Source organism: Fukomys damarensis, unplaced genomic scaffold, assembly GCF_012274545.1.
Source record: "Fukomys damarensis isolate Sample0158 unplaced genomic scaffold, DMR_v1.0_HiC HiC_scaffold_9, whole genome shotgun sequence".
Taxonomy (NCBI): domain Eukaryota; kingdom Metazoa; phylum Chordata; class Mammalia; order Rodentia; family Bathyergidae; genus Fukomys; species Fukomys damarensis.
The window spans coordinates 20,254,763-20,274,944 of record NW_022900921.1 but is presented as its reverse complement, the minus strand read 5'-3'; the positions used below and the strand labels follow the sequence as shown (position 1 = coordinate 20,274,944).

At 46.1% G+C, this 20,182-nt stretch overlaps 1 protein-coding gene across 4 annotated transcripts in view; it reads right to left on the bottom strand.

The window, feature by feature from the left end:
• The window catches only part of Wwc1 (WW and C2 domain containing 1), a 152,261-nt gene that overhangs the window by 72,229 nt on the left and 59,850 nt on the right, over positions 1-20,182 (bottom strand). For 2 of the 4 annotated variants that reach the window (XM_010622220.1, XM_010622221.1), the window contains exons 2-3: positions 17,188-17,297; positions 5,023-5,226 (exon numbers count right to left, since the gene is read on the bottom strand). In XM_010622220.1, the coding sequence (XP_010620522.1) occupies positions 5,023-5,226; positions 17,188-17,297 (314 nt within the window). Of the gene's footprint in view, positions 1-5,022; positions 5,227-8,975; positions 9,109-17,187; positions 17,298-17,399; positions 17,468-20,182 lie in introns of those variants that run through there. The other 2 variants (XM_010622222.2, XM_010622223.3) reach the window with 2 other exon arrangements.

Genomic DNA, 20,182 nt, shown 5'->3' with positions numbered 1-20,182 from the left:
CATTACCTTGCAGGACTGCATGCGAGTGGCGGGGGCGGGGGGAGGTAACGCAGAATGGCAGCCTACTGCTCTCCAGGCATAAGGCAGGTGCACCTTAAATGTTGTCCCTTCTCCTTCCCCAAGGACCCAGAGATGACAGCAGAGGACTGACAGGTTTCCATCCCGGGACAGGGCACCACCTATCATGAGGCTACACCGCAGCTATATCCAGGAGGCAAAGCCCTCACAAGCCCTAGCAGGGAGGAGAGGCATGTGATCTCACCGGTCTGTCGCCTGCAGAGCTTGAGTTACAAGGCATACCTGGCAAAACGCAAAGAAAGGCCATGATGAGGCCTTGGTCACGCCTCATGAAACAGGTGCATGGGCTAGGGAACTCCCCAGTTCCTGTCTGGCTGGGAACTTGGAATGACCCCACTCCCTTCAGATGGAAGATCTTTAAAAAACATTTAAATGCTGGTGGTCTCCAAGACTGTGTAGCTTTGGGGAAATCCTATGAAGAACTGCAACCTTTACTTCCTACCTCGGGAATGTATTTACAGGTCGAGCACCCCTGTCTAAGGTGCAGGCCAAGAGAAAGTGTTTGGACTTTCAGACTTTTGGATTTTGGAAAATGTGCAATATACAGAAGGAGGTATCTTAGGGGTGGGACCCAAGTTGAAAGAAGAAATTCATTTATGTTTCATATAAATCTCATGCATCTGGCTTACAAGTAAGTTTATACAATATTTTTAGTAACTTTGCATATGAAATAAAGTTTCATGATATGCAATTTCTCACTTGTGGATCTTGGAGCATTTTGGATTTCAGATTTTCAGTTTAGGAATGTTCAGCTTAAATTTTTTTTTTTTTTTTTTGGTTTTTTTGAGTCAGGGTCTCACTATGTAGTTGAGACTAACCTGTAACTCAAAGCCCAGGCTGGTCTCGAACTCACAGTGATTTTTCTGCCTCAGCCTTCCAAGTACTGGGATTACAGGCATGTGCCACCATGCCCAGCTCAGCTTAAATTTTTATTGGTGCCAAGGATCTGTTGACATTTTTTATCACCAGCCAGGTGTGGTGGTGCAAGCCTATAATCCCAACACTCAAACACAAGTTTGAGGCCAGCCTGAAATACATAGATCATCTCAAAACAAACAAATTTTGTCATCAACAATGCCAATAAATATTGTTATGCATTAGGAGCTTAAAATACGATACATACGATCCCAAGTACTTTATTAGCTTACATCCCAAAACACCTAGGAAAGTCATATTATTATTAGATCAATTTTTAAATTTGTATTAGTGCATGTCTGCAGCACATGATTACATTCATCATCAGCAGTTGGTACATGAACATAACATGTCTTAGATCAATTTTATATATACGGAGAAAGCTGAGGCCCAGGGGTGGCATAATTTACACCACACAGCACGGCTGTGTATCCTGGATTTGAACTCAGACAATGTGGTTCTAGTTTGCACACACAAAATATCATGTGAGGTGCCTCATCTCAATGAGAATACTTATTGAGCCATTAACATGTCTTCAGGAAAACTGCTGGGTGTCTCTCCTAGACTCAAGGTCTTTGCCTGGGGCTGGTCTTGCCTCTAAGGGCACAGGTGGGGATGCTAGAAACACGTTTGTCACCACTTGGAATGAGGCACTCTTGGCACCCAGTGGGTACAGTCCAGCAATGCTGCCAGCATCCTGCGATATCCAGGGCAGTCTCTGCAAGAAAGCTTTGCCCAGAGTAAATTGTCAGTAGCCCTGTGGCTGAGAAAACCTCAAATGGACTTGTCAGACAATAGCACTACTAATCTTTCAAAGTTAAACAGAAGTCATCTGAGTGCAAAGGAGGGGAGACATGTCCCCCAAAGAGTCACCAGAAGAACTCCTGGAAGGGACATGCAGCCCAGGCCTTCTGACCACAGGTCCCATAGTTCCCATCTCTCCGGACAGTATTTCTCTGGGGAAGGCTTCATTCTTAGCGACTCTTGACCTCTGTGCTTGCTTTGGCAGCATGTATACTAAAATCGACTCTTGACCTGATTCCTTCCCCCCCACACTTTTAATTTTGAAAGCTTTATATGCACGCAGAAATTGAAAGTAATATAATAAGCACCAATATATCATTCCCCTTGTTCTACCAGCTGTTGTTTTGTTTTGTTTTGTTTTTTCCTTTTTGGTATCAGGGATCGAACTGGGGACCTTGTGCTTTTAAGGCAGGCAGTAGAACCACTGAGCTAAATCCCAGGCCTAGATCTACCAGATTTTAACATATTTCCACATCTGTTCCATCCATCCCTCCCCCAACCCCATTTTTTTCTCTCAGCAGGGTGTCTGGTTCACAGTAAACCTTCAGCAAATGATGACTAGAAACAGTGGCCAAAGATGAAAACCCACACCCTATTCAAAGCCAGCAACGCATCGCCAACATCTACTGATCTGCGCCACCTGCTCCGTAACACGTGTTTCCTCTCCCCCCACCTCGGAACTTTATGAGTAATTTCCAGACAAGATACCACACACACCTTCTAAAACCAAAGACATTCTCCCACATATCCATCATGTCACTACTACACCTCAGGAAACTCATTCTCCAACCGTCTGAGAATGTCTCCATGGCTGTTTCCCCCCAGTGCAGGTTCTACTTCGGAATGCAAACATTTCACTGGGTTGGTAATCTTCTTCAGGCTTTTAGAAATCCAGGTCCATTATCTTGTCGTTTCTTCTACATTGTGGATTTGTCTGGCTATGTTCAGAATTAGATTCAGATTAAGCATCTTGATGAGGGAGCCTCTGTGGGGACTCTCCTGTGTTGCATTGGACGACATGAGATGTCAGCTGGTCTCCTTATTAGTGTACACATCGCCTCCAAAATGGGAATTCATATTTTACCTTCTGAAATCGGTTGAGAATCTGTGGGGTAGTCTTTTGGGACCATGTAAAGGTAGGGAGATGTGTTTTTGTTTTGTTTTGTGTGTTTATTTTTCAGACAGGGTCTCACTTTGTAGTTCTTCAGTCTGGCCCTGAAGTCACTATGTAGCCTAGGCTGGCCTCAAATTCTTGGCGATCCTCCTGCCTCAGCCCCCTGAAGGTGGGGATTATAGGCATGCACCACCAGGTCTGGCTGAGAGATGTAGTTTTTTTTTTTTTTTTTTTTTTTTTAGTACCAGAGATTGAGCTCAGGACTTTGAGCTTGCCAGGCAGGCCAGGTGCCACTAAGCTAAATCCCCAGACCTGGGAGATGTGATTTTATACACATCCATCACCTTTCAGACTATGGAACTTTAGGGAGAAAGAGCAAAAAGAAGATCACTTCACCTTTTCAAACTTGAGTTTCACTAGGGACAATAATATCTCCTTTCCAGGATGCAGGTAATGATAACATTATGCACTGAATGGTGTCTTCCCCCAAATCCTTAAGTTCAACCTTCACCCTTAAAACAATGGTATCTGGAGATGGGCACTCAGAGAGGCAATTAGGTTTAGATGAAATCACAAGGCAAAGTTGTCATGATGAGGTCCTGGCGACTGGAGAGCAGATGCCAGGGACGCTTCATTCTCTGCAGTCTGTCTTCAGGATACTCTTTGACCCCAGAATAACTAACAAATACAACAGTTCCTTTCTTCAATCTCTGAGATTCTGGGGGTTTTCCTGAGTTGCCAAGGAAAAGGGCAGGGCTGAGTAACCCAGCAGGGTTTGCCCTGTCCTGTCATCAGGCTAAGCTTCCCAAAGCATGGGCTTCACCCAGGAAGGGTATCCAGGGTCCAACCAAGCCATGGCCACTCCCAGGTGCAGGTCCCCAAGGCTACACCCACAGTGCAAATGTGTGTGTTTGGGGGGGCGACAGAATGGGTTTGCCTCTCAGCAGCCGGAAGACCCAAGGTATATTGCTGATCCTAAACTTTTCTTCCTTGTCTGCTAAAGCGAGACATCTATTGCACTTGAATTAATAGCTGAACTGCACAGAACTGTTAGGAGAATGAACTAAAATAGTCTATTCAACACTGCAGCAGAGTGCCTGACACGTAACAAGCATTCAATAAATGCAGCAAAGCTTTGGTTGTCATAAACAGTGGTGAAAGGCAAAACTCGCAGCACACTGGAGAGGTCAGCATGCTCTTCACAGCCACTGATCTGGCACCTCACAGTGCTGGGAAAGAAGGACGAGGGGACTCTGGCACGCCTGCTTCTCCTTAGACAGGAGGGTGAATCATAAGGCAAAGGCCTGCCCTGCAAAGCCCATATACTCGGGGAAGTAGATGCGTTGTGCCATGTACAGTGAAGAAAATTAGCAGAGCCACGACCAAGGCTAATGCAGCGCTGTTAGAGCAAGCCTCTCAGAGGTGATCATGTGCAGGAGGAGAGGCAGCTCAACAGAAAAGCACTGTAGGAAGGACAGGAGCAAATGAAAAGGCCCTGAGGGAGAAAAGCCCAGGGCAAGCAGTAGACCAGTGGGGGCATGCGAGGATGGACGCCCGATATCTCCGCGTGTCTGGAGCTGCAGACAGGGGTGTGAGAGGAGGCAAGGGAAGCCAGGAGAGACCTCATCATGAAGAACTTTGTAGGCGATGGATACAGAGACGAATGGGAAGGCACTGAGGGTTATTTGCTTGTTTCTAAGACGTAGGAAAATACACTTGACATCAGTTTCCCATTTTATCCATTTCGAAGCGTACTGTTTCACTTTCACGGCTCTGCGCATGCTCCCCCTGTGGTGCATGCACTCTGTCCGTCGCGGGCATCCCCCAAGAACTCCCTCTTCACCCATGGAGGCTCCCACTAGACAGCAGCTCCCCGCTCCCCAGACACTGAGGCTTCCAACAAGCGGAGCTATGAGACCCTCGCTAATGAAAAGGGAACGGAGGACAGAACACGGGGCAAAGGCATCACCTGCACGGCTCAGGCGGGAGCACAAAGAGCTTGCGAGGAGGCTGGCTTGGACAAGGGGCGGAGGTGGAGGGGCGCAGAGGGGCGCAGAGGGGCGCAGAGGGGCTGGCGGCTCGGGCACTGGGAGTGGGAGGGAGGTACTCACAGCTGACCTGGGAGCCCAGCTTGTGCTCCCAGACTGCGTGCAGCTGCTGGTACTCCTGCTGCGCGAGCTCCAGGCGCTGCTGCTTCACCTGGTAGACCTCCTTCTGGGCGCTCAGAGCCTCCTGGGCCACCACCAGGTAGTCCTTGAGCATGTGCTCCTGCTCCCGCCGCCACTGCACCCGCGGGTCCTCGATCTGCGTGGTTTCTGGAACAGACCGAGACCCCAAGTTAGCGTCCGGGGCCTGTGGGAGCCCCTGCAGCAAAGCAAGCAGAGCCAGAACACTTCACAGCCAACGTAAACGTGTGCAACTTGTTTCCTGTGGGCCGAGCGCCTCCGTCTGGATCAGTCCAGAAACAGAAAGTAAACTAGGATCAACTTCCTAAGTGAAAAGTAGATCTTGGAGAACAGCCAGGAGGAGGACCAGGTTAAAAGGACTCAATGGCATTACCGAGTCTCAATCATTAAGAGAAGAGCAGAGAAAAGGAAAACGAGCCGGGCGTGGTGGCTCAAATTTGTAATCCCAGCACTTGGGAGGCTGAGGCAGGAGGATCACTGGGATTTTAAGGCAGCCTGGGATACACGGCGAGACCCTATTTTAATGAGAGAGAGAGGCACGCAGGCAAACAATACCGCTTTAGATAACGTGGAGAAGTAAGAACTCTGTGCCCTGCTAAGAAGTATAAACTACAACAGGCTTACTAAGGAGTTACATGACCACACAGATTTCGAGCCTTGTGTTAATACTCCACCAACAATTCCTCCTTATAGTAGTTATGAAAAATATTTTAAAATTCAAAGATGCATTGGTATAAAAGTGATATTAACATATAGCAAGTACATATTTAAGGTTTATGTATTCTAAGTATTTCAGATGTATTACCTCCTTCAATCCTTACAATGACTTTGTAAGGTAGATTCTGTTTCCTTGCCAATTATACAAGAGAGAAAACTGAGACACAGAGAGGTTAAGTAACTTGTTCAAGGATACACAGGAAATAACTGCTCAAGTAACTAGGGTTTGTTTACATAATGTACTACATGCATTATCAAAAATGATGTCTTTGGAAATAAGAACAACAAAAGGAAAACAAATTAACAAAACTTAAAGAAAGGTGCTTAGGATATAAATATGAATAGAAATGCTGGTTGCCAATTTGAATAAATATTTTTGTACTTAAATAAATATCTTCAAAAAATAATATGAAAATAGTAAAATATCAGTGGAGTGCTAAGATATTTCTCTTCGTGCTTTTTTATGTTTACAAATTATGTGCAAAACAAACATATACAATTATAGTTTAGGGGGAAAAAAAGACCTTTTTCCCCTTGGTACTGGGGAGCAAACTCAGGACCCTGAGCTTTTGAGGCAGGTGCAGCACCACTGAGCTAAATCCCCATCTAGAGGGGGAAAAAAAAAAGCCTTTAAAAATGCACCTGAAGCTGGGGATTTTGCTCAGTGGTTCTGGCAACTGCCTCAAAAGCACAAGGACCGAGTTTGATCCCCGGTACTACAAAAAAAAAAAAAAGTCTATAAAAAATGCAGCTGAGCAAACATGAAAGTGACAAAACAATGTCTAAAAGTCAATGCTTGTGAGCTGTTCCTTGATAAGTCACTCCTAACTGTGAGGAAGGGCAGGAGAGGTTGACAAAGTAGAAATTGTACAGCCGTGGGTATTTGCCTTTTCCAGTCTGTAGAAAGATTTCTTTGCTTAGCCCAGAATTTTGAATGGGTTGCTAGTACATAAACATAGGCAGCCATATTCGCTAACACCCTGCTTTACGGCTTCTCCCGATCATTCACAAGATCTGGCTACATCCACAGTCTGCCACATCCAGCAAAACCTGATCTGCTTCATTCGTCCCGGCATGGGCCTGGCTCTGGGAACACTGGAGTCTGTGCCTCCGGAGGCCTTATTCCTCCTACACAAGTCCAGGGAGCACGGCCAGTGAGAGGAGAAGGACCTGAGCAAAGGCCCGAGTTCAAGTCCTTGCCGATTGCCAGGTTACCCAGGGCAGGCTGCGGAGCCTCTCTGAATCTATTTGTGCACCTACCTGTACCTACCGAGGACAGTCAGGGGCCCTGTGCCACCGCTCCAGCAAACTAAATTACTGGTGTTCAGAGTTTTACTTTCATTCGGTGAAAGCAGAACCTAAGCCACTATCCAGGGCCAATTTTAGAACAGGCTGTGAATGGTAATTCTTGAAGATCTTTCTCCTCCTTCTCAGAAAAGAAAAAAAAAAGGTCTAAAGATTGCTGAGAGGGACCACAAAATTGCTTCCCAGGAGGGAAGCTTTGTATCCCTTCAACCCGCAAGAGGGAGGAACAATCACAAGACTAAAAAACAGAGAGGAGGAGGGGAGAGGGGACTGCATGAAGTGGGCTTTGGGCAGACACTGTGGGGCCCCACCTCCCAGCAGCAGATGCGGAGCCCCTGGGGTTCAGATGTGTGGTGTGTGTGTGAGTGTGTGTGTGTTCCCCGTGGGAACCGGCAACACCCCTTGGCTGGCACAGACTGCTCCACAGAAGCTCAGCGTGTCCTGGCAAGGCTGGAGATTTCCCCGGCACTGGGGATTGAACCCAGGACTTTCACACTGAGATACATCTTCAGCCCTGTTTCTTTTTCTTTTGAGACAGGTTGGCCTTTTTGTTCAGGCTCCAGCTTGCAATCCTCCTGCCTCAGCCTCTCCTACAGTGCGGGGCTTACAGGAGTGCACCACCATAGAGATTTGTGTGTGTGTGTGTGTGTGTGTGTGTGTGTGTGTGTGTGTAGGGGGGACTGGGGATCAAACCCAGAGTACCATCCACATAGGTAGGTAAGCACCCTACTACACCCCTGAATGTAAAAACTGAGCTACATCCCAAAAGCTCAAACCAAAATCTAAAAATTACAATCTTCATGGCTGCGGGTGTGGCCCAGGGGCAGTGCTCGCCTAGCACACACATGGTTCTGGGTTTGAACCTCAGGACCACAAAAGAGACATGTATGTACACATACACAAACACATACATACACACAGAGATATAAGCATATATATTTATATTTTAAACATTCGAATGAAATACTCATTGAGACATCCCACAATTCTACCATTACAAATTTATAAGGTAAGAAGTGAGAGTTTCCATCTTTCCAATCCTATTCCCCAGAAGGAACTGTTATTAAGAGTCTCACATATGATTGCCATTGCACTTTCAATGAATAAAAATCAGTTTATGCATCAATTATTTTTACATGAATAAACAAATAATACGAAGTTATATTTAGTTCAACATGGATCACATCATCTGTAGTGGTCTGCAACTGGCTTTTACCTCCACATGTTATAATGTCACCTTTCTTGGCATGTGCATAATTTCTTGTTTTTTGGCTTACTATGTAGCCCAGGGTGGCCTTGAACTCCCAGTGATCCTGATCCTCCTGCCTCAGCCTTCCAAGTGCTGGGATCACAGGCGTGAGGCACCACGCTCAGGACGCACATCACCTTTGAAAGAGCTGCATGGTGTTCCATGTTCTGGCATGAGGATTTCTTAACCAGGCCTCTTTTGGAAAACTTCTGGATTGACTTCACTGATTTCACACACGCCTATTATCCCAGCACTTGGGAGGCTGAGGCAGGAGGATCGCTGTGAGTTTGAGACCAGCCTGGGCTACATAATGAGAGTACGAAGGGAGACCTGTCTCCAAAAACCAAAACAAACAAACAAAACAAAGGGGAACGGTCACTCCCTTCTCTTTGGGGCTTCGCCAGGGGGCTCATGTGGAGGTGACTGCAGTGAGAGGTGGGAGGCGCCTGGACTGGGTGCCTGACCCTATAAATCCCACAAACCTGATGAAGCCAGAGCCAGCCAGAGCCCTTTTCCTCCCTTCAGCATGTGCCCTCCTTTCCCTGTGCAGCCCCCTTCCCCAGAGCCTTTCCGCCTGTCCCTGCTGCTGCCCTCGATCTGCAATTACCTTCCTGAGGGTGTGCCTGGCACTTCCTTCTTCCTCCTACACAAGAACTCAGGCTGCTTTTGGTCCACTCAGCTGTAACATCACGGCCTCAAGATGCATCAATTTCGGCAGGACAGATTTCTTAGAAGAAAATCTACGGAGTTAGAGGGTATTTTTTTCTTTTTTCCTCTCCTCTCCTCCTCTCCCCTCCCCACCCCTCTTTCCCCTTCCCTTTCGCCTATGTTTCTCCTCTCCTCTCTCCCCCTCCCTTCCCTCTTTCTTTGCCTTCCTTCCTTCCTGTATTGCTTTTTTTGGAGACAGAGTCACACTATGTAGTCCAGACTAGCCCACAATGTCTTCAAACTCTCAGAGATCCTCCTGCCTCAGCCTCCTGAGTGTGGGTATGTACCACCGTGACTGGCTCCCTGTTTTAAATTATAGCTGATCACCTTCTAAGAGGTTCTGCCAATTTCTGTTCTCAAAAACAGCCTATGAGACTGCTTTTCCTCACAGATTCTCAGCAAAACTGCTTGAGTCTCTGCCTCAGAGCCAGGGACTTTGGGTCTTCGCTGCACTTTAGAATTAGATGAGGAGTTTCCAAAAACAAAAACAGGCCCGAGCCCTTTCCCAGAACACTTGTCAGACTTTCCAGGAGTTGAACATAAATACTGAGTTTAAAGTTTTTCCAGAGCCAGGCTTGGTGGCACACACCTGTGATCCCAGTACTTGTAAGGCTGAGGCGGGAGGATCCCTATGAATTCAAGACCAGCTTGGACTTTACAGACAAACCCTGTCTCAAAAAGCAACATTCAAAAAATCCAGGCATAGTAGCGCACGCCTGTAATCCCAGCACTCGGGAGGCTGAGGCAAGAGGATCACTGTGAATTCGAGACCAGCCTGGGCTACATAGTGAGTTCCAGGTCAGTCTCAACTACATAGTGAGACCCTGTCTCAAAAAACCAAAAAAGGGGGAAAATAAAAAAGAGTTTCAGCTACATCGTGTTCCAGGTCAGTCTCAACTACATAGTGAGACCCTGTCTCAAAAAACCAAAAAAGGGGGAAAATAAAAAAGAGTTTCTCCAAGATGAGGTATGTAGCTGACTGGCAGAGCACTGACATAAAATCCTGGGTCTCAGTCTCAGCCACATACACGTGCATACACACACACACACACACACACACACACACACACACACTTTTCCGGACTATTGTGACAGGCAGGTGTAGCCGTGAACCCCTGGCTAAATAGTAGAATCAACCAGGGAAATGTTTTCAATGCTGATGCCCAGGCTACGCTCACAAACCAATTAAATCCCAACCTCTGGGAATGGGAGCAAGGCAGTGGTCATTTACCAAGCTCTTCAAATAATTCCCATTTGCCACCCAAAGTAAGAGCCAGCATCTAGGAGCTGGGACACAAAGGGGCTGTGGGGTCACTGAGGCTGGCAAGCAATAGTGGCAGGTGAGATGCTGAACTCAAGAGCGAGGTACGGTGGTTCATACCCGTAACTCCAGCTACTTGGGAGGCTGTCGGGAGGATCACAACTTTGAGTCCAGTCTGGGCAACTTAGTGAGACCATATTTCAAAATAAAAAATAAAAAGGACTGAATATGTAGCTTGGTGCCTGGCCCTGGGTTCAACCCCCAGGACTCTCCTCCAAAAAGGATCCTCTTTGAGGTCCTCTAGGTTCACTCCGAAAGGGCCACTTTCCTTCAGGCCTCAGACCTGAGCCTTGCTCTTAGAAAACAAAGTTATCTGAGGGCCATAACTAGAGGCCTAGGCAAGCCAAATGGCTTCACTACCAGTTTTTGAGCATGCTTGCTTTTGTAGAATAAATCAATATAACTGCAGTGGCACCTTGGTTCAAGAACTCAATTCTGCTCACAATTCCGGTGGCAGACCAAGCTGGAAGAACTGACCCAACTTTCCCCATGAGGTCAACACTGCACCCAACCTGTGAACTTGATTCGGTTCTCACCCAACTTGAGTTTTGAGGAGACTCATAGAAAGAATCAAGTTTGTGAACCACTGCTGTTCACGGTTGCACAGACGGACAAACGCAACACCCACACACCATTTTCTTTAAATTGGTCTGCATAGTGAAGCAGGCAACATATGCTGCTGAAATCAGCTTCACTGGGCAAAGTTTAGGTACAAAGAAGGCATATAAGGTGTACAGTCTGACAAAACGCACACACTGTAAACCACTCTTTCACATACCTGTGGAATAGTCCCCATATCCAGGGATCCCCTCTGCTCTTTCCTAGTTATTCCCCTCCCACCGTCCCCTTCCTGGCAGGACTCTGTATGTATGTAATCACACAGCAGACATCCTTGGGAACTTGCTTTTCTTACTGAGCATAAGGTCTTTGAGACTCATTCATGTTGCTGTATTATTGAATAATATCCCACTGCATGAATATATAGCACACTCCGTTTTTTCCGTAACCTTTTAGATGGCTTCTCATGTTGGATTATTGCAAAGAGTGTTGTTGTGAGCGTGTGCGCTCAAGTCTTGGTGCAGATGTTCTCATTTTTCTTGGGCAAAAATACCCAGGGGTGGGGCTGCTGGCTTATGTGGTAGATGTATGCAGGATTTTATAAGATACTAACAACCTCTTTTCCAAAATGGTTTCATTGTTTTATATTTTTACCATCAGCGAGAAAGCTGAGGAATTCTAATTCCTACATCTTTGCTAACAGCACTGTCAACTTTTTAAATTTTTAGCATTGTGGGAGGGTGTACAAATGGTAACTGTAGTTTTAGTTTGCGTTTCCCTGAGACCCAATGCTATGAAGGGTATTTTTATGTGTCCATTAGCCATGCATCTCTCTCTGCTTCAGGAAGGGTCTGTTTAAATCTTTGGCCCCTATTTTTAATGGGTTGTTGGGCTCTCACTATCAAATTATAAGGGTTCTTTTTATATTCTGAATATGAGTCCTTCGTCAGACACATGTATTGCAAATAGTTTTTCCTTATCAATGGCTTCCTTTTTCAGTTTCTCAAAGGCAGCCTTTGAAAACTAGTCTGTAATGTGATGAAGCTTAATTTATCAATTTTTCTCTTATGGTTAGTGCCTTTTGTGACTTGCCTAAAAAAAACCCAAAAGGCAGAACTTTGTTTACCCTAAAATCTTACAGATTTCCCCTTGTGTTTTCATCTATATGTTTTATAGTTTATGCATTTAAGTTTAGGTCTGCGGTCCATTTTGAGGTTATTTTCCCATAAGGTGTGAGGCAGGGGTAGAAGTGCACTTGTGTTGTTTTCTTTTTCCGCGTGGATACCAGTTGTACCAGCCACTGCAGAAAGAACTATCTTTTAGGGTCAGCGAACTTGTTAAAAGCTCCCTCATCGGCTCAAAAGAGCTGTGTTAAATGCTGGTATTTCTGAGCTGGCCACAGCCCAGCTTTTCTGCTGCTACTTTTATTCTTCTCAAGTTTATCTCACCAACATAGGTAACTTTATACCCAGGCGGGCTCTTGGAGGGAAACTTGGCTGGCTATTTTTTATTCTTATTTCTGTTCAGGTTATACATGGACACAATTTAATAATTCAGCATACTACAAAATTTACTTCCTTAAACATCAATTCCCCATGCCTTTCTCCTCTCCCCAAAAGGCAGCCGTTTCCAACAAACATTCATCTGACTTAGTGCAGTCATCATGGACGACCACGCCGCAGGGTCTCACCCAGGCTCCAAGCCTGCACCCATGCACATTCCGCAACATGGAGCTCTACGCAGCTCCCTCCTTCCTATACCTGCCACACACCTGCTTCCCACACAATCGCAAATGCATCCACGAAGCAGACAACACTGTACTTTCCAAGAGTTTCAACAATGACAAAAGCAACTGTCTTAAAACAACTGGACATTTGGAGAACACTCAACAAGTGTTACTGTGCAAAGAAACGCAAACTAAAAACAATGAACATGCTAAACGTGATAAATTTACTTTTTAAAAAAATCAAAAGAACTGAAAATAGCCTCATTCTGATGACAGTGAGAGGAAAACAGCACCCTTATGCTTTGTGGCAAAGTCTGATGCTAACTTTGAGAATACTCATCAATCCAGGAATAGGTGCCAGAACCCCCCTAACTATATGCAACCTTTAATAATCTTATACAGTCAGGATGACTTCAAGGGTCCCTGGGGACACCAAACTATGTGAGTGCTCAAGTCCCGCATATAAACTGGAGCAGTAGTGGGTGTATGGATGCAGTTAAGGGGTAAAGTGCCCACCTGACAGGTGTGAAGCTCTATACTCCACGCCCAGCCCTAAAAAAAAAAGTATGTGTGTGGGGATTTATATCCCGTATAACCTATGAACATTCTCCCTTACACTTCAAGTCATTTCTAGACTACTCATAATGCCTAGTAAATGGAAATGCTGTGCAAATGGTTGTTATGGAGTTTAAGCAATAATGACAAGGAAAATAGCATGTACTTGTTCCGTACAGATGCAATTTTTTTTTCAGATATTTTCAGTCCACAGTTTTAGAATCCATGGATATGGAAGGATGACTGTACTTACAAATGCATCTGTAGGAAATCATCCCAGAGAAAAACAAGGATATATGCACACAGTCTTTCTCTAGTCATAATTGTAAGTAATGGGGAGGAACCCCCAAAGGCTAGCGACAGGGGCAAGAAGCACTTTAGCTTTATGTGTCCAGATGTATTCATACAGCAGACATAAATACAGAAGGTCCTACAACCTACATAAATGTCTCGCTGTGTTAAACACGACTAACACGAAGACTATGTAACATCCCTCCAATAACCATGATGTAGCATGAGGAGAAACAGCAGAATCCATAGTACAGCACTGACTAAAACCACACGGCGCGTAGTCTGTGGTGGGGATACCAAAGGATGACATGTAAAACAAGGAAAACGGGCTGCATTTTGGAAGGAATTGTCTGTACTTTTTGTTTGTAATCCCTCCTCTTATTTTCTTTCAGACTTTTGCACCTCGTCCTTCTCTAAAGCTGCTCTTCAAAGCCAAGGTCACGAGCAGTGCCCAGGCTGCTAAATTTACTGGTCCGCTCCAGGTCCTCTTGCCCTTGGCCTCCCACCGCTGACAGCGGGCTCTGTGACATACTGCCTTCGCAAGGCTCAACTCTGGTTTTCTCCCAGCCTTCTCATCACTCTTTTTCCAGAATCATCGCCAGTTTTCCTCTTCTTCCCAATCTCCGAGAATGGAACAGTTCAACCCTGGGTCCCCCATGCCCCCGTCTTTATTCTTTTGGGGACTGTCGTGCAACTTCACATCATTAAATAGTATGCTAACATCTCCCAAATATCTATCCTCAGCTCACATCTCTTCCAAACTCCAGGCTCCTAAATGAAACAAAATCTCTCAGATGTGTAGCAAGTACCAAAGGTTCAGCATGTCCACATATCCCTGGTTTTCCTTGCTAACTAAATTAAACCCACTCCACTGGCAGTTTTCTCCATTCTGTGGCAGTCAACTCCCTCCCTCCCGTAACGCAGACCCACAAAGGGTCCTTCTTTCATTTTTTGTTCCCACCTTGCGTGCAATCTACCAGGAAATCCTGCTGGCTCTCTTATCTCGAAAATACTGTCAGCATTCTCCAGCACTCTCGTCACTTCCACCACTGCAGCCCCGGCTTGGGGCTGCTGGACCATTCCAACCACCTCCCACAGGTCTTCCTGCTTGGGCCCTTGCCTTAGCAAGGTCTGTTCTCAGCACAGCAGCCAGACTGACCCTTCTAAGACATAAGTCTGATCAAATCACTCATCGGCTTACACCTCTGCCATGGCTCCCATCTTGTGTAGAGTCAGTCCCCACCCTTAAGGCAGACCACCACCTGATCTACACCCTGTTCCCCTCACCAGTCTTGCTCACAACACACTCACCTCCTTGCTCTACCTGGAACAAGCTACATGTGATCACATCTTAGGGCTTGAGCTCTACGCATCCCGTCACTTGAAACACTTCTTCACCTCCATCAACTCTTAGCTCAAACCTCACTGTCTCGATAGGGCTTTCTCCACCAAGGAACACCTTACATTGCCATTATCGCCACCCTGCCTTCATCCTCCCAGCCCACCTTGGTCCCACATTCTGCTCTTTTCCCCAGGGGCACTGAACATTTTCTAACACATGGCATAATCTGCTTATCTAGTTCATTATTTAGTCTCTCCGGCCAACATGAAATCCCTGTGAGGATCTTTGCCATTTTGCTCTCTTATGTATGCTAAGCTTTCAGAATAGGTAGTGAGTACATATTTGTTGAGTGAGTGAAAGTTGGATGTGAATTTATGAGCCAACTTTTATTTGATTGCTTTGGGTCCATAATTCTTAAGAAGAATTTTAGTCCATGAACAACATGTACACATGAGATTGGCCCAAGTCTACGGCTCTGAATGCTTGGGCCTCGGTGGCCATATTCGCCTGAATCAAGAGCTCTATCTACAGTGTTCACACCCCCCATCGCATGACCCCACCTCCAAGCCAGAGGAAAACCACGAACCTGACAGCTGCTAAAACTACTGCCCAGAAATCTTCCTATTGCTGTCCCATTTAACCTCCCACCTTCTGCACACAGCCACCCTCACCTTCTGCAATCTCTCTTGGACAATAAACTCTGCCATAGCCTGCTACTCCTTCCTTCTTTCTATTTCTCCAGCAACTCTCAGGATCACCTTAAAATCCCACTCCTGCTATGAGATTTTAATGAGGGGGATGCTCTCAGCAATTAGGACAAGGAAAGGACTGATTAGGGTGCCTGTACATCAGTGTTTAACCCAGCATCCCGTACAGCCCTCCAAGCATTAACCTCATTCCCCATACACACTCAATTAGGCATATTTACTTCTCATTACCCAGTATGCAATCATGAGTGCTAATAAAAACCTCTGCTACCCCTAACAATGCAATTAATGCCATTAGCTGTCTCTCAGAAACTCTTCTATACTTTGGTGCCAACAACAGTCGGCTCACCCCTCCACTTACTCATATATTCATGCACATGTATTTACATGTATTTAGCAAAGGTTAAACGTATGCCTACTATGTGCCTTACCAAGTAACAGCCTGGGGCTGAAGGGATGACGAGCCCTACTCTAGAAGATCGCACAACAATAATAAACGAAACCCAGAAGAGGGAGTTGGAAGAGAAGTACAACTCCACTGTCCAGCACCCAGTTCAAATCCTAGCTCAGCGTCTACAGAAGTCAGGTGCTACCTCTAAATCCCACTTGTAAGATGAGGATGATCATTATAACGCTGCAAAGGGTAGCTGGGAGGGCTAAATGAGTTAGTGCCTATCAAGTGCCTACCATACACACATGGCACAGAGGAGGCTCAGTAAATGGGAAACCAGAAGTTGGTGCCCTGTTCTAGCCTTCAGATTTTGCCAGACACTTCCCACTTCATTCCATTCTCCTCTTTAGGGAACCCTCCCAATCTAGAATACTGAAAGTAAGACAGGGAAAAATCCCTTTCTTCTGTACAGCACAGACAAAGGGGGCAGCTAGTGGATAGTGTGTTCTTGGCTAAAGGGTGCACCACAGATTACATCCAAACATATATCAACTCTCCACAGCACCCTGGGTTCATCCACCGATCTCAGACAATACGCCTCTCCCTTTCTTAACTAATTCCTCCTCCATAGTTCCACCAACAGCGCTACAGGAATCTCTGCACTTGATCAGACTGCTGGGATCTCAGACAGGAGAGTGGCCTGGCCAGTGTGACAGGCCAGAGACACGCACACTCACACCAGTGTATCATAGCGTGTGTGCATATGCACTCCTGGGACTGGACAGCACTAATTCTCCCAATATGGTCTGGCAACAACAATGGCCCATCAATTCTTTTTTACCGGGGGAAGAAAAACTGTATGAACCTACATGTATATGTATAAGAAGAATACACACACACACACACACACACACACACACGACTGGGAAATCTCTGAAATGATACAAGAACTTGTTAGCAATATTGCCTCTGTAAATTGGGGGAATGGACTGCAACAGTAGGATTTTTAGATTCTATTAAAAACGCCTCTAAACTGTTATTTTTACATGAGAATACATTATCTATCTATATCTACAGTGACATCTCTACATTTATGAAAAACAAAACAGTCTGGCTTCAACAATCTCTGCTGACGGCTCTTCCCGACTTGGGAGGGGAGGACACAGGGAGGGTGCAGGAAGCGGAGGAGCACAGGAAAGCAAGGAGCGCCAGCAACTTACTGGTGTTGTGGTCTATGAAGTAATCGCCAACCTGTGGGTCATAGGCTTCTTCCCATCCTAGCGGCAACTCATCGCTAATGCAGTCAGCGAAGGTGAGCGGTTTGGTGTACCTGGGAAGGGAGAGGAGACACAGACTCTGTAAGCCTACAGTATCCAAGCTCCTGCTACATGCTGCTCCCCCAGACCAGCCCACAGGCCCTCAACTTTCATACCGTGGCACCAGCTCCGCTGACCCTTTGTTTGCAGGAAGCCTCTGCAATAGCATCAGGGTAAGACCATCCCAGTAAGGAGGCAGAGAATCTGCATTCTGGCCCTGTTTTTTGTCACTAATTTGTTAGTGATTTGAGTAAGTCACCCTCCTTCTCTGGACCTCTGTTTCTGCATCTCTAAGTGACCACTAGGCTCTAAGGCCAAGTCTTGGCTTCTTGACTTGGACTCCAGTCCCCTCTGGTTGCCCTACCTCCAATTTGCTGGCCCATCCCACCTCCCAACTTGAGCCTGGCTCTACACTGTGTTTGTCATGCCCACTTGCCCATTGGAAAGCTGGCTTACTGCAACATCTACAATGGCAGATGCTCTACCCCTGTGAGTCTGGCCTGTGAGCAGGATTTATTTGCTGACTGAATTGATTCCCAAATGCCTGCACCTATACGGTCCTTCCCATGACAATCCTGGCCAAACTGATCTTTTGGCAATAATCTTTCTTTAAGTCCCCAGCGTGGGGGAAATGAATGGGGGTGATAATTGCCAAGTCTTAGTGGCAAAATCAAACAGATAAACAAAAGACCCAAATAAACCAACAAAAGCTTATCATGCCTGGAAAACTACCTCGCAAACTGTTTGTCCACTATTTCAGCCATAGTGTGGACAGCCAGAAACCCAGTCATATGGAACTTAGCTGAAATGGCCATGTTGGTTTCCTCCTGTTGCTCTCTTATCTAAAATACTGATTTTCAGATTCCTCCTCTCCTGTCTGCTTCCTCCCTCTCTCAGCTCTGGAAGCTCCAAAGACTGCTTCATACCTTTTCTACAGATTGGCAAACTGAGTACAGTGGGATAGGAAGGGACGAGACTAGGATGGGGTCTAGGATTTCTGATCAAGGGCTTCCTTGATCAGACGAAAGACTATTCTCTTCCTTATTCTGTACCATTTTGTTCCCTCTTAATCCCACGCCAGAGTCTGATGTGGAATGGTCCCCCGAAGGCCCTCAAATTAGAGGTTTGGTCCCTGGCTTGGCACTACTGTGAGATGACAGAGGAGTCTTCAGGAGACAGGACCTCGTGGGGGATCTTCAGGTCATGGAGTAGTGGAATAGGAGGACCCCAGCCACTTCCTCTTCCTCTCTTTTTCTTCCCGGACATGAAGTGAGCATGTTCCTGCCACAGGAGCTTCACTACAGGTGCAAAGCAAGGGAGCCACTGTGGCACATGGAAGACTGCTGGGTAAATGAGGACGGGGCCAATGGTAAATATTTATGTGCAGCAGACCAAGCACTAACAACAAGGATTCAGTAAGTATCACTGAAGCTGGGCATGGTAAGCACACAACTGTAATCATAGCATTCTGGGAGCCTGAAGCAGAAGGATCACAAATTTGAGGCCAATCTGGGAAATTTAGCGAGTAGGAAGACTTTGTCTCAAAATTTGAAAAAGGGCTGGGACTGCAGCTCAGTGCAACAGTCCTGGATTCAATCCCCAGTACTGGGGGAGGGGGAGTCATCAATTATTAGCTGTACAAGCTGGACAACTTACCTAAACTCTCAGAGCCTTTTTTCAATCTGTAAAAATGAGGACAGTACTGTAATAACCCTCCAGGTGGTTAGGTAGATTAAATAAGGTTTATTCATGAGTTAAACATTTAACACAGATCCTGGCACGAAAAAACACTCAAAAAACATTAGTTATTGCTTCTATTTACCAGCAGGGGAAACCAGAGCTAACAAAGGCTAATACCGTATTCTCAATGTCAGTAACAAAGGCTGGAATTTAATCAGGGCAGGCAGTCTGTCTCCAGTGCTCCATGCTGCAAGCCACTGAGTTCTCTGCAAAGTTGACACCCTCAACACTTCTCCTAAAGACCACAGAAAAATCACAAGCCACCAGACTGATACAAAAGAGGGAAAAGTAGGGAAATCAGGTAGCTGGGACCTTTCAACATCTCGAAATGCTCTTTGCTCAGGTGCACCTATGCCAGGCAATCTGGAAACTTTCCACAAAGCTATGATCAGCTTAGCTTGCCTACCCCAACACATTCCGCACCCTACCCAGCCTTCAGGAACCAGAGGCCACTGCCTTTAATGCTTTCTCTTGCTCAGACTTCTCTTAGCAGTTGGTTCCCTCTTCCTTAGTGGGAATGCAGACCAGGGACCAAGAATCACACGTCACCTGGCAATATTCTTCTGTCCAACAAATTTTTCAAAGGGTCTCTGGAGAAAACCTCCACACACACACAGATGCAGTCCACGTAGGCAAGCTGCTCTATCGCTGACACAGCTCAATCTGCAGGGAACAGGAATGCTCGGGGCCCCAGGAACCTCTCCTCCTGGCTATTTCTCCTCCCTGACCTCTGCCCTGAGAATTCCCACCTGCCAGCAGAGACAGGAATCATACAGTTTGCACCGGGGAAAACCAAGCACGCACCCCCACACACTCAACAGCTCTCCTGAACCTGCATAAAAAGCATCACCTTTTGAAATTCCTCCTAAGGGTTAAAGACTTTAATCAATGGTGTGTCCAAGCAACAGAATCCTATGTCCCACACAGTGGGTGCTCAACAAATATTTGTGGAATGGGTGAATACAATAAGCAGAAAGCAAAACCTGACATAGTTGTCTCCACAGTGCTAATATGGAAATATACTCTCACTGTACTCAATGAAAACTTTCAGTCATCAACATAAATGATTCCCTGAGCCCCTTGGTGTGTGGGTAGGAAAGGGTGCAAGGGAACAGGACTGGTAAAAAGCTACAAAATTCTGTTATAGTATGTATGTGTA